Here is a 15,223-nt window from a genome sequence, read left to right as displayed (position 1 = left end):
AACAACCTGCTGGCAGCGATATTACAAATCCCACTATGGCCACGCCAAGACCCGCCCTTCAATAGCATTTATTGGACAGGTGTCCATGATGTTTACACAAGGTAACGTAACCCCATTTGTACAGGTCCTATCCCCTGACCAATCGGCTATCCTAACCTTAACCACTCGAGGTGAAATGCCTTACCCCAACCAATCGAGCTGCTTCATAGGGCGGGTCTTGGCGTGGTGGCAGATCGCAGTCACACATGCACAAGCGAGCAGGTTCAATTTTAGGCTCTCCAAAATTTTATTTCTCCATTTAATAAACAAACTATTCAGTCAGATAGGTATCTGTTGTGAAAGAAATAGTTACAATTTCAAGCATTTTATCCAAAATTCAAGCACCTTTCAAACCTTGAAAACACAACATCAAAATTCAAGCATTTTCAAGGATTTCAAGCACCCGTACGAACCCTGTAAATGACATGTAATGTAATGTAATGTATCTCTTTTCGGTATTGTAGTTTGTAGACGGTCCCTAAGCACTCGTCTTACTGCCATCTCACCGCCGGCTGCTCGTAGAGACCAATGTTATTTCTCCAGGTTGCAGGATGGCTCGTTTTGATGAAAATGAGTTTGTAGCTCGTTGTCTACCTTACTAAAGGTAGGAAAGACGCATCGTTTGTGATTTAATAACATTTCGCTGTAGAGTAAATGATCCCGGAAGTTCCAATCTGTGAATATCTTTCTAACTTTACCGAAGTTGAGCTCTGAGCAGCGCTTGCTCTGGCTGTCTTGAGCCTGCGTGTGTAGGGTGCGCGACTATACGTTTGGTCAATGTTTTCTTTCTTTCATTCCAATTTCGGGTCTGTCAGTCACAGTGAAAACCGGGAACATTTGGTCACCCTAACCCATGGGAGCATGCCCCCAGACTCCCCTAGGTTTGGGCTGAGCCTCAAATGGCTCCGCTCCTGCAGACTGCAGCAGCAGTAGGCTGACAGAAGCAGGGGAAGACACCGCTGGCGTTAGGAAGAAAGAAACTTGCACGTGCTGTATTTTTTAAATTTTTTTACTTTGCAGCGTTTTTTTGTTGCATGTGTTTTTGGCATTTTTTTTTTTTTTTTTTTTTTTTTTTTACTTTGCATCACTTCTGCAGTTGTTTGCTGTTGATGTAGCTATTTGTTTTCACTTCCTGGAGCACGTTTTTTTTTTTTTTTTTTCATTTGCAGCGCGTTTCCGTTATTGTATTGGTTTTGGATTTTCGTAGTGTTTTTTAATTGAAATCGTTTCTGAAATTGCAGCACGTTTGTCCTAAATGGAAGTGTTTTGGGCGTTGTAGCGCGTTTGTCCTGGTCGGCCACCGTAAATAATACCGAAATAAAACGTACTTCAGGAGTATGGAAAATATACGGAATTATATTTACAGTGCAAGTTATTTAAAAAATAACTATTATAAATATATATAAATATAAAATTCACGGTTTTTTTTAAATACAGATTGGTTTGTTTTCCCTCTAACGTTAATGACAACGGTGCGTCAACCAGATCACCAGCAAAATAATCACTTGCAGCTAAAACACCAGACATAAACTATTATGACACAAAAGTCATTATTAGTCAACTCACCACATGGCTGAGAAGTCCAGTCAGCATTACGAGAGGGTTTCACCGCTTTGAAGTCCTCAGCAGTAACCGTCTGACACTAACGTTGTGCTGGACTTCCTGATTCTACCGTGCAAACTTTCCGATAGCAGGACACTACACGCTGTGCGTCAAATTAGACAACAGAGGCATTTCCGGTAATCATTTCAAAATAATACCCAACAGCTCACTTAATTAAAAACAGCGCATCCGGATAAAACATTTCGAAATAAAACCTATAAACCAATGAAGATTCTTTGCACAACAGGAATTCAACTAATAAAGAGTGCAAATAGGTGAAGTAATGTACACTTTTTAGTGAATTATAAACAAGGTTCAAAACAGATAAACCACACATTCACATATTGCACTTGTTTTTGTTTTTTTAATTGCCGTAAAATTGAAGAAAAAAAACAAACAGAATAGGTTAAACCGTCTAAGCTGTAGGAGGAGTAAAAATTGCTTTCCAAAAAAAATCCTTAGCATAAAATATTCATAACCTAAGCAGAATGTATTAAAATAATAATAAAAAAAAGTTTAAATCCCCATTCACTACTGTAACAACAGCTAAAATGCGAATATAAAAATGACCCTTAGATGAAATAATGATGGCCCTCACAGTACCACATACCGTGGTGTGGCATTGGTCCATGCTATATACTTGTGCCTCTAAAAATAAACATTAGATACAAATGAATAAAATGTCCGGTCATATCATGTACAGTATATGTTCTTCATCTTTCCATGCAAGCATTTGGTTTGTGTGCAGACATTGAAAATGCATTTATTTGGCAACTTGTGCAGGCTTTCTTGTATAAAAGATACATTCCTATACATCAGGTGCAAATGATGACACAGAAAGTGCATTTGATTTTTTTATTCAGAATTTCTTCTTAAATACAAAACTAATGTGAGAAAAAAATGCAGAGACAGACTTGTTTCCCATGTGTGATAATAAACAAACACTCAAACATATGTTGGGGGTGAAAAATGTTGATACTATCCAACCAATGATAATATGCTGCTGTTACAGTACTGACATGGTACTGGCGAGGTAAATATTACCTTATCTGGGACAAGAAACGCAGTTCCATCCGACATTCTCTCCTCAGCAGAGAGAACATTCATATGAGATCACAGCAGGTTAGAATCAGCGCTTGGAATTAGAATCAAAAACTATCTGCATACAGCAGCTACTCAACACAAATAAACAAAAATCTTCCTTTCTCTGACCTTCCCACATTTTTACATGCAAGATTTGATGACATTTCAATGGAATTCTTATGCTAAATCCTAACATCCTTAATTACTATGTTTTGTGCAATTATGTATCTCATGTATGGATGAGGCATTAAACAATTTATCATTATACCTTAGCTCAAAGAATAATTGATTAAATTCTGAAAGGTGAGCCGTGGGTCTGCGCCCCACATTTACGGACCATACCTTGAAGGTTTATTATTGACCGTAGAAAGAGAATTTTCACACAAAAGAAGCACAAGCCCTCAGAGCTTTCAGCCACATCACATTGGCTTCATCAGCAGATGAAGTTCCTTCAGTTGTCATCTCATATGGAATTTCACTCACTTGATAATAAGTTGTTGTGTATGGAAAGGAAATAGTTACGAAATAGTTAGTCTTTGTTCAAAGATTAAGTATCTAAGTCACTTATTGCAGAGTCAGGAAATGTAAACCAGTAAGAAGGTATAAAAAAAAGGGGGTGCAGCAGGTTCACTCCATGACAACGGGTACAAGGAATGGATCTGAGCACTACAAGGAACAGAACAGAACTACAGAACACTACATCAGAGCAGGGGAAGGGGGGCACGGGGTGGCATTCTATTGAAAGAACTACCCCATTTAAACCCAAGTAAATATTCATTCATTTTTCATTTATTATTGAAAACTTTATTCATTATTGAGTGTAGATACATTTTATAGTTGTGCATGTTCAGCTGAACTGCTATGCTCTGGGTTAAGTCAGTTATTTGTGTAAATGTACCAACTGAGCACTGTCTCTATTTTCCCAATATTACTGTAGTACCAAATCACATACTTATGTCCGGGGGAACTTCTGAATAAATTATTGGAAAATTATTAGAAAAATAAAACCTGTAAATAAAGCACAGTTTTGTGTACTGTCATCACTGAAGCCTAGCGTCACCTACAGCGTATCATAGAAAAGGTGAACAAAAACGCTGACTCTTGCTGGGCTCTGATATACCGTATAAACAAACTGACATATTGGCCTAACCCTAACATCAATAGCATGACTAAAGACAAATAAGGGAGTGTGTGCGTTGGAGAAAGTTGTGATGTAATGAGCAGTGGCTGGACATCTTAGCCAGTTCTTCTCACAGAGTTTCACTCAGTTTGATGGTCACTGCTTTTACCTCCGAGTACTCAGCCAGAGCATACTCTCCGCTGAGATGACAGAGACAACACATGAGGCAGGTTAGGAAATACACAGAGAACAATTAAAGACTATGAAATATGAAGAAACAGTGCTGATTCTTACAGCTCTCGTCCGTTGCCTGACATCTTATACCCTCCAAAGGGAGTCTGGGCATGAAGGGCGTTATAGCAGTTTATCCTTAACAGAGAGAAAGAGAGAGAAATGGTTTTATTGTATTTGTTGTCAGCTTAGACAAGGGGGTAAGCGAGCATCCACAAAGCGTACCTCCTATGGAGACATTTTGATTCTAACAAGCCATCACCTGCCATTAGCATTCCATTGACTGCCATTCATTTTGGCATCACTTTGACAGCGAATAACTTTACATCTGAAGCGTTTAAAGACTCTATTTGTCCATTGTTTATTTCTAAAGAAACACAACAATGTATAAAAGGCTCCATTACCTTGTATCTCACGTTATGGCTCCGTAGCAGCCGTTTTTGTAAATATAGGCTAACGATTGTGTCATAAACACGTGACTTTCTGTCGCATAGTAGACAAATTACCGTGTAGGCAGGAGAAGCTCGCAGGCAGTTTCGACTTACATTAGCTGTTTAAGTTTAATTACTAATGTTAACTAGCATTTTAGTTAGCAATAATTAGCCTGTGCCTATGTTATCTCATTACATATTCCTACGCTCTCCGTCTCTGCAAGCTTCGGAATGATTGAGATTTCTCTTGGCACAGCTACCAGAAGACTTACAACTTTCAGACAGGTTGCTCACGTCACATCTATGTTGTCAAGCTCAGTTTGAGGCTGCGCAGTAAAGCTCAGCGCTCACCAGAAAAGTGCTTCTAATAGACTTCACTGCTCTCCGTGGAAGTCTACGGCGTCGCTTTGTCCAGTAATTTTACTGTCTATGATTAAAATCCACCCCTCTGCCTACTACTTAGTGAATATGGCAGCGACATACATTTTTCACAGGTTTTTTATTGTTTACATTGCAGAACTAATGGATTCTCTCTGAAAAAAAGGCAAATGACTACAGCTGTAAGGAACAATACAGACTGGGACCGTATTGAATTGATAGTATAAAAAAGTGATTTTACATGTACAAAAAGTGGACTTGGCATTAGGACTAAGACAGAAAATACACCTACCAATACCGACACCCCTAAAGGTCACTACTTACCATACTGTATTGTATCTTGTTTGTTCATTTAATTTTTGGTTTTAGAGAGATTTTATTTCTGGCAAGCAGTTTATTCATCCACCCAGCACTACTGTACAGTGTCCCCAGCTACAGTGTGGGTTGCCAGATACAGTCAGCTAGCACAGGTTTAGCGATCCGCTGTGATAGCTATATTAGGTTTATGTAGTGAGCCACACCAACGTTACTTCTTTAAAACACAAACATACAGTATAAAAGTTTTACAGACATTTGTTAAAGACATGTTTAGGACATTTTTCTAATGAAGTCAGTTTAAAAAAAATAACAGGCCACTTACAGTATATGGAGAAATTGAGAGAGCGATGGTTTTTCAAGTAGGGATATAAGTAGAACTAGGAGTGTGAACAGGGACTTACCAGACAGTGCCAGTCTCCAGGGCTGCAGACACAGACAGAGCTCTGTCCATACTTGTTGTGAAGACAGCTGACACCAGGCCATATTGTGAGCTGTTTGCTCTCTCTATGGCCTCCTGCGGGCTTTTAAAGCTGAATATACACTGCACTGGACCAAAGATCTGAGAGGGGAAAGATATCAGTAAAGACCAGTTACATGAGGAGTGAGTCATTCTGCAATGAACATTTTTTGTTCCTGTTGTTTTGCTCTGCCCTCTGGCTGCCATTCATATATAAAAAGTAAACATAAATGTGTAATATAAACAGAGAAAAGCTGGACTAGTTAAAAAATATATATATATAAAAAAACCTGTACTGTCTCATCAATTCTTTCCTGTATTTAAGATTTGTAATGTATCAAAACCACAACAATCTAGCTTTTGTTTGTTAGGTATGCTGAGGGATCATTTTGGTTCAAGTGAGAGATTAAATGAACGGAGAAAGAGTTTATTGCACTTTTACAAAAGCGACGGAGTGGCGGTAGCTCAGTCCGTGGGGACTTGGCTTGGGACCCAGAGAGTTACAGGTTCAAGTCCACGTACAGACCAAGTATGTAGAGTAGACTGATAGCTTAGGCTCAATAAATATCAGGTAAAGTATAACGATATATAACTGCTCAGGTGCCCTTGAGCAAAGCACAGAACCTCAACTCTTCGCCTGTCCAAGGGCTGCTCCTTTGCTTTGACCTCAGTCCATTTCATGCATGTGTATAGGTCCTGTTTACATGTCTGTGTATTTCGGGCCTGTGTGTGTAATGCGCAGTGTTGTAGTAGTCGAGATCGGTCTTGGTCTTAAGACCGGTCTCAAGAGCACTTTGTGAAGGTCTCGGAATCTACCACGTTTTTACTCGGTCTCATCACGGTCTCGGATGAAGAGGACTCAGGATATTATTTCAAGACCCGTCAAGACCACAACTGCAGGGATATTACTAAATTGCATGTGAATTGTCTAATTTTATGTGTTAACATCATTACTGTGATTGGATGTAAAACTTCTTGCTTCAATAGCAACCAATAACTTGACTCATTTCTTATTTGAAAGTTGTTACTGTTAACCCCCTCTCCCCGCTCCTCTTAACACACACTACCAAAAAAGTGAATCTCGGAGACTGAAGAAGTTCTGGCTGTCTCACCCTGCCTTGGTCTTGGTCTTGTCTCTGTCTCGATACACTCTGGTCTTGGTGATGACTTGGTCTCGGTTTAGGTGGTCTTGACTACAACACTGGTAATGCGTATAATATTAACAGAGTGGAAAAAATGCCCGCTGAGAGTGGCACACTTGTTATGCTTGTGTTAAAATGTTAGCTTGGGCCACATTATTTTATGTTTACATCCTGGCTCCATATAAATTATTGGTCATGTTTGTGTAGTCAGTGTAATTAATATTTTTGGACTGTTAAAAACTGTCAATATGTAGTTTTATGTGCAAGTCCAAGCAATATTAGATTAGTATCTCTGTGTCAGTGCATTTAAGATGCGATTATTAAAATTATTAAAAATGAATTAAAGTTGCATGTAAACATATGAAAACTGTACAAAATATGTTTGTTTATTGTATTTATGGACATTGAAAATGTGTCCAGAGAGACAGAAAATATGCAATAATAATGAATACTGAAGACTGGAAAAAAGGCCAATATGTGGAATAATATAAAGACAAATAAAATTTAAGAGTAAAAAACAGGCGTTCATCTAGTCATGGTTGCTCTACTTCAGTTTTACCAACAAAACATACAACAAAACATGGCCTCTGACCTTCAAACAGGTCTGACAGTAGGACTGTCTAGACTAGGGGTGTACAGCCCACGGGACATGTGCAACCTGGTATCTTATATGGTAACCACAAAAGGCAAAGTTCGTTAGGGATGTTACATACTCCAAACTACGCCTAAATCTGTGCATTCAGTAACTCAGACCCAACTGCTGACTTGGTGAAAGAAAGTTAAATAGGCGCTGCCCGCTGGTATGCTATTCTTTAACACTATGTTGTTCTGGATAACTCATCTAAAGTTGTATTGTCCTATTTCAGTCACTGTGGGTGTACGTGTGTCCCAGCCAAACTGTATTTTGTAGTAACGTACACCACAAGATGGCAGTAGCTATGTTTGAGGTACTGTATGGGAAGTGCAGGTCATAGAATTTTTCACAAGGTTCTGCAACTGTTTCACAATAAAAGCCTTGTTTGGAAATGAATAGATTCTGCCCAATGAAACGCTAGAGAAAGAGGAAGAGGAACAGGAAGTGTTGACCTGAGTTAACAAAATAATGCAGTAACAAAACTTTTACAGGGCAGAGCAGATCAGAAAAGGCTTCATCCTGAAATGTGGCCAAATATACTATCAAACAGAGTGAATTACAAATAAAGGCATGCATCTAATAAAAGTATGCTTACAGTATACCAGGGTATTTAGAAATCCCGAAGGTAGGATTTTCAATACTGTCTTAATATAGAGAGGCTCTTCTTTCTATCAAACTGATACAGAGATGCTGTATGCCGGGCCTAAGTTGACTCCCCCCGGAGTATATATTAAATAAATAAATAATAAATAAATATGCCAATGAAATACATCCTGAAATAAATTAATTAGGCAATACATATTTAGATAAATGTACATTTGAATATACAAATGAGTCAATATAGTTCAATAAATAAATAAACTTACTTATTTCTATTCTATTTCATAATGTCACATTTATTTATTTATTACCCCCTTTATTCCTGCTTCTTATATTCACACGATGGGGCGTGGTTGTCTCACAGACTCAGACTTAAAGAATCGATCTAGTAGCCTGGCATCACCGGCATGTCACTATCTGTCAGAGGAAATAAAACATGAGCTCGGTAGATTTGTCTGGTTTCCAGGCTAACTAGCTAATGCGGTCCCCGCCAGCCATGCCAGCTCCACTGACGGACCAGATCGAGCACCGGGGACCCGGGTCAGAACGGGCTGGTTGCTAGGAGACTTACTAGCTGCTACTTGAAGAAAACGGTCCCCATGAATTGATCCTGAACCACCCTGATCTTTTGGTTCAATTACATTGTACAACAATAATAAACTGGGTTGAAACACACAGAAATTAAGCAGCAAAGGACTGTGTGTAAATGATCTCCAGCACTGCTGCACTCGTAGGGGGGGGGGGCTCCCCACTATAAATAAAGAGACCCATTATTGGCAACTCTCGTCATTATTTTGCTTCGGAAAGCAGGAAATATGGTCTCATATGAGCTGAAACAAAATAATCTGCCCGATAGTTGTAAGATTTAGACAGCCAAGCTGTCTTTTTCCCATGTTTCTTTCCTGACATTGGAACCTTGTGCTCATGTACTCACTTTTATCCAGCTGATGGAAATGCACCTAATTTACATTCTGTTGAGACTAAGTCTAACGTTGGCTTAAAAATTCCCTTGATTGTTCTTAATCTCGGAGGACGTGCAGGTGGAGCTTATTAAATTCAATGTGATGATACTTTCTGAAGTTGCCTCCAGCAGCTCCCACTCTCAGTGTTCTACAGGGGTTAGGACAAGTAAAAAATTTCGCAAGATGAGGCGCTAAGCCAAATGCATGCTCAATTTACCTACTGTCTACTGTCCATAAAAATGTGAGCAAACATTTTCTCTCATGAAACTAAACAAAAGCAGACTGAGGTCCAAGATGATCACTGTCACGTTTTTCTTTCCTCCTGTTTTAGACTTTTCATGTGTGTGCAGCCGGCCTCTCTGAACTGTCTATGGTGTATTTAAAGTACTGTTCCACAGGATGTCAGGCTTAACTTTCACACATTGACACTACCCCCATCCCTGTATGTATCAGATTCATTTGTAATGAATTGAAACGTGTTGTACCTCTTCCTTGGCGATGCGCATGTGGTCTTTGACCCCAGAGAAGATGGTGGGTTTAATGAAGAGGCCCTTCTCGCCCAAAGCTGCTCCTCCATACTCCAGCCTGGCTCCCTCCTCCTTCCCACTCTTTATCAGGTCCATTATCTTGTCAAAGTGCTGTCGGTCAATCTGGAGCCAGCATCAGGAGGGCAAGTAGACAAGGGAAGGAGACAGCTTAATAATACGGGAATCCTATTTTTTGTAAAATTCACTTGTTTGCTATCGTTAAACAGTCAAATGATACAGTAGGGATAATTTTAGGATTAATATTATGGTAGGATTTTTTTCTGCGCTCACACAGAACACGGCTAGCGGACCGTGAGGAGATATTCGCTGAATTTGATAAAAAGTCAACAAATCCTCCAAACCATACGACAATGTCAGTCCTTTATTCCTACCCTTTAATACCACGGGAGAGTTTTATAAATTAGCACCCCTAGCAGTGGCAAGATATACGACTTCATATCCAAACCAGAAAACATAAAGGTTGCGGTTATAAACATGTCGTTAACATTGTAAAATGGTCGCAGCTTGGTTAGGTTTAGGCACAAAAACTACTAGGGCCGTCTTGGCTCACTTGTAAAACTACAGCCGAGCTCTTTCAACCATACACACTGTTCTGTTTTGGTTGAGACTGCAATTTCGCCAGTCAATGGTCACCGAAGTTGAGCTCCACGCGATGCGAAGGTGCAAATTTGCTTAGCTTTACATTTTTGTCTTATTCTGTTTGATTGACTGGATGCATAAAAAAGCAGAAGAATAGCAGAATGAGGGTCACCATTGCTGACACAGGCCATCAGAAAATGTGACCCTTCTGTACATGGAAACTGAACAAAAATATGCAGCATTTACCCTGTTTTAAAGACTGAATAACATTACAGCAAACACTTGTAAAAGTATCATCCATGCAACAGTGTCCCCTGTGGTCACACTTTACGATAGTCACAGAATATGCTGTAACACCGGCCTGCAATGTAACTGTTTTGGTTCACTCTCACCAGAGGCGGCGTCAGCCGATTTTGCCGGGGCTTCAGCCCCGAATGTTTTGAGTGTAGCCCCGAATGTATTTTGAAAAGTTGACTGACAAATATGAAACCGGACAATAGCCTAGTCTATGTAAACATGCCTGATCGCCTGGCCATTCATACCGGATGCTTATTTCTCCACGCCTGTCACAAAACGATCCCCTCTGGCTCTCTTTCTCTCTCTTTCTCCGATAGAAAGAGACAGGATGAGTGGGGAAAACTGTGGTAATTGTAGCCTATATGTGGCTCGCTGTGTGTGTGTGTGTGTGTGTGTGTGTGTGTGTGTGTCTGTGTGTGCGTGTGCGTGTGCGTGTGTGTGTGTGTGTGTGTGTGTGTGTGTGTGTGTGTCTCTCTCTCTCTGTCCGTCCATCGGTCTCTCCCTCCGTGTGCCTGATCGCGTGTCTCGCTGTGAGAAGTCAAGACTACCAAAATCATCATGAACCTACAGTGAGAACTCGACCGCTCAATACGGGTAGGAGAGGCTACAAGACCGCCTCCGCGGTACCGACTCATCGAAGATCCAGCAGATCAGATAAGCAAAGCCCATGACGTGTTGTCACCATAGCGACTGCAAGCAACGATGATTAGACTGCGTTTGAAGCGCAACTTTTCAAGCTGAAGCCAAGAAGCGCTCTACCATTAGGCTACATTCAAGTTAAAGTGGTGTGATGGTTCAACTTAGAAATTGTAACTAACTACTCAGCTCTATTAACCTTGCATTACAGTCCTTAGCCTACATGTTTTGGGGATGAATCTAATGTGCTTGTGTTTCTGGTTATTACATGCTACAAGGTGTAAAGGGGCATCTAACTCCATTAGGGAGTGAATAGGTTTTGAGTATAAGGTGAAAGAAAAGGACAACATAAGTTTACGTAGGCCTACTCCTCCACGACTCCTCCAAATCACAGAGAACAAGAAGATGGGATGAGTTATATTTTGAATGTGCACAAAGTTTTGAACATGAGCAGAAATCTTGCTCAAACACATCTGAAATATTACAGTCCAGGGGTTTATTAATTCATTAAAATGAATTAATGTATCATTGAGGTGAATAATTGTCATATGCACATTTAAGGAGGTTACTTCCCCAACAAAAGACGCAAAAGAGGAGAGAAGAGTAAATTATAGGCTACATGTGTGCTGACTCAGATATAATTAGAAAAGTTGATCCAAAGGAATCGTCCCCTATGTTTCCCTTTACATAAAGATATTTCCAACATAAATTGATTACGAAAAAGGCATAAATAGGTGCATAAAAATTCACCTGAATGCAGGAAATGAAGTATTTAATATTCAAAATGTTCTTTCTTTAAAAGGAAACAAATTTTTTTTTTTTAATCTGGAATCCTTTTCCCATTTTCCTATGTTTTTGTGTCTAAGTAACAGAGCCGTTACTGGTTAAGCAAAAATAATCTTACTCTTTACAAGAAGGTTGTCAGACACTTAATCTGAGTCAGTAATAAAAACAGCACTTTTAGTGGACGAAATTGACGATGCACATTTGCCCAATATGATTACATTGCCGCCCAGTTTGCGGCTGACGATTACAGTGTTCTCACTCAATACTGGACCAATTTCAAAGATTGTTGTTCTTTGATTCTGATTAGCCACTTGGACACCAATACATGGGAAATAGGGTCCAGGTTGAAAATAAAAAAAACGAAATTACCCTTTAAAGCAGGTAGGGAATTTAACCAGATGAAGTCTGCCATATCAACTTAATAATATGTCAATGTCATGTTAACGACTTGTTTTGCTGCCCCCAAGTGTCCAGAAAAATCAGGTGTAAGGGGTTTTGGCACTGTTAGTCTGTTAGTATTTTATGATATTTATTGTCTGTTCCTACCTGTGGCCCGTGTGATGTCTGGGGGTCCAGCGGGTCTCCTATGACAATCTTCTTGACGTTTTCTATGCTGCGGCGCACAAACTCCTCATATATACTTTCCTCCACAAAGACACGTGATGCAGCAGTGCAGCACTGACCCTGGTTATATAAAGCTCCTTTCTGAGTTTCCTCCACAGCCAGCTGCACTGTAGACACACGCACGCACGCACGCACGTGCGCACACACACACACACACACACACACACACACACACACACACACACACACACACACACACACACACACATTTAAACTCATTTTCTTGGAGAAAATTACACCTTCTCTACTCCAATACATATAATTATTCTGGGATGTTGAGTGCAGTTGATGGTGAGTTGACAATTTACATTTTTGATGGATGGATGGAGGATGGACAACATCTTGATGTTGCATTTCATTACTCAAAATGAGAGAGACGCGGAACGGGGCATGTTTACTTACAGTCACAGTCAGCAAACACAATGCAGGGGTTCTTCCCTCCCAGCTCCAGAGTCACTCTCTTGAGATTACTTTTGGCTGACGCTTCTTTGATCAGTTGGCCGACCTGCACGCATGACAGTATACAGGGTCATACCTTCATGCATTAAAGGCGATACTGAAAAAAAGAACTCCTTTACAAATGTGTAGTAACAGATTAAAAATGAGTCTTTAGATGTGTGCTAGGGCTGGGGTTTTCAACTAAAACTATTCATGCAAATAAAATCATTGAGGATATTTTAAAGTACCCATATTAGGAAAAAAATCACTTTTTCTGGGATTTGGGGTGTTTTTTTGTGTCTCTGCTGCTTCCACACGCATACAAACTTGGAAAAAAAAACATCCATGCTGTTTTGAGTGAGATACGGGTTTCTGAATGTGTCCTGCTTTCAGTCTCCGGGTGAGCTGTTCAAAATCGGCAGGGCTTTTTATCACTATCCGAAAACGCTAATTACCTTATAACGGCTAGCGTTGTAAAGTAATTAGTGGTTTGCGTTACAACTGGTCACATTCGATTAGCATAAAAACAAATCCCAGAGAACGGTCGAACTCGGTACACGTGTTATTAACCCCTAGGTTCATTTTGCGCTGGATTTGTCCTTTAAAGCTGCATTCTATCTAATTTCCAGCAGGGGGCGACTCCACTGGCTCCAAAAAGAAGTTTGTTTCTATAGAAGTCTATGAGAAAATGAGCCTACTTCTCACTTGATTTATTACCTCAGTAAACATTTTCATGAGTTCATGGTCTCAATCGCTACTTTCAAGTCTTCTTCAATACAGCATGATGTTCATTTTGTAAATTATCATTCTAATTATAAATTATTTATTTTAAAATAGACGATAAAGCAGGGGATGCTTTACGGGTGTGGCTACACATCGACCTGTCAGAACAGGACAGAGGCTTAGCCCTTTTGTCTAAACATGTTCACTTCTGGCTCCAAAAAAACAAGATGGCGACAGCCATAACGCAAACTCCTAGATAAGATTTATATGTGCTAAAATATAACAAATTACAGCTCAATAAATTAACATTTGCCATAATCTATAACATGGAGTGTAATGCGTTACAGCATGTAGCTTGCATGAAATGGGGCTTTTCCACTGGTGGAACTTTGCCAGGGGACCAAGAACCTTTTTAGGAACTCAGGAACTTTACTTGTGTTTCAGGGACTACATTCAATTCATGTACAATAGTTCAAATAAATAAATCCCCTGATCCACCAGTATTTAAGAGTATTTTTCATTAATTTGTCAAAATGATGATTATGCAGCATAATTGTGTTTTCAGACACTCACACACCTCTGTAGAGCCAGTGAAGGCCACTTTGTTGATGTCCATGTGGCTGGCGATGGCTGCTCCTGCTGTGGGACCAAACCCTGGAACGATATTCACAACTCCAGGAGGGAACCCCGCCTGAAATGGCAACATATTGATATTTATAATTTTTGTATTTTTCTATAACAACAGATACGTTTGTAACTACCATTAAGGACACCAAGGTTGCGTCTTCTGTACTTTCTTTCCATAAATTTGGGGATTTCAGGCTAAATCCTGCATTTCACAGTCAGTATATTTAAATGTTTATACCTCTAAGTCAGCAAAAAAGATTATTAAGGATTAGTATACGTCACTGGTCCCCAAACTTTTCAGCTACGGACCCAAATGTTTGGTGTCCCCCCAGGAACCAATCTTACAAAAATACATCATAAATTGCCATGACATCTACATTTATAAATTACTGATAAAGAACACAACAAACTATTAATTTAAAATGAATATGGAATGTATTGCATTGCAGCTCTCTACATAAAACACATTGAGGCCTCTCCTCTGCATTTGGTATAGCTTGGGTAGTCTTGCATCGCAAGACCTAAATCCACAGCGCTGCAATAGCTTGGGTGAAGCCAATGTAATAAACTCTTACTTGTATTTTCGTTTCAACATTAAACACACGATCGAGAGAGAGGGAATCACATAAGTCACACTCAACGTGAGTGAGAGAGAGCGTGAACACTTTTTGCACATGCTTGATACACAGATTGAATGAATGGAATGATTAGCTAACGTAATGGAGAAACGATTGAAATAGCTAAAAGTAATGGCTTAAAGTACCCTTAATGAATAACGGTTGAAACATTCAGCTTCACTTCAAGTAGTAGTAGCCTAGAAGGTTTGAAGTAGTAGGATGGCTGACCAAACCAACCTTAATATTGACAGTTCAATTGTATGAATATCCACTTTTATATAGTGAATAGCATTATACATTTAGAATTGTGAATTGATGAAGGGGTACCCAAGTTCATTTGACAGGGTTGTG

General features: G+C 39.7%; 2 protein-coding genes across 4 annotated transcripts in view; both read right to left on the bottom strand.

Moving 5' to 3' along the window:
- Nucleotides 1-1,778, bottom strand: part of lrrk1 (leucine-rich repeat kinase 1) — a 113,669-nt gene extending 111,891 nt beyond the window's left edge. For all 3 annotated transcript variants that reach the window (XR_004896907.1, XM_031292688.2, XM_031292689.2), the window contains exon 1: nt 1,606-1,778. The gene's annotated coding sequence lies outside the window, so the exon portion shown is untranslated. The remainder of the gene's footprint in view (nt 1-1,605) is intronic.
- Nucleotides 1,779-3,507: 1,729 nt separating this feature from the next.
- The window catches only part of aldh1a3 (aldehyde dehydrogenase 1 family, member A3), a 31,631-nt gene continuing 19,915 nt past the window's right edge, over nt 3,508-15,223 (bottom strand). Inside the window, exons 7-13 of the mRNA XM_031292693.2 lie at nt 14,206-14,319; nt 12,870-12,972; nt 12,390-12,574; nt 9,483-9,647; nt 5,604-5,761; nt 4,139-4,213; nt 3,508-4,044 (exon numbers count right to left, since the gene is read on the bottom strand). Of these exons, the coding sequence (XP_031148553.1) occupies nt 3,975-4,044; nt 4,139-4,213; nt 5,604-5,761; nt 9,483-9,647; nt 12,390-12,574; nt 12,870-12,972; nt 14,206-14,319 (870 nt within the window). The 3' untranslated portion in view covers nt 3,508-3,974. The remainder of the gene's footprint in view (nt 4,045-4,138; nt 4,214-5,603; nt 5,762-9,482; nt 9,648-12,389; nt 12,575-12,869; nt 12,973-14,205; nt 14,320-15,223) is intronic.

The sequence above is a fragment of the Sander lucioperca genome, chromosome 3, assembly GCF_008315115.2.
Source record: "Sander lucioperca isolate FBNREF2018 chromosome 3, SLUC_FBN_1.2, whole genome shotgun sequence".
In the NCBI taxonomy this organism is placed as follows: Eukaryota; Metazoa; Chordata; class Actinopteri; order Perciformes; family Percidae; genus Sander; species Sander lucioperca.
Note: the sequence above shows the minus strand (reverse complement) of the source record. Positions and strands in the feature narration are given on the sequence as shown.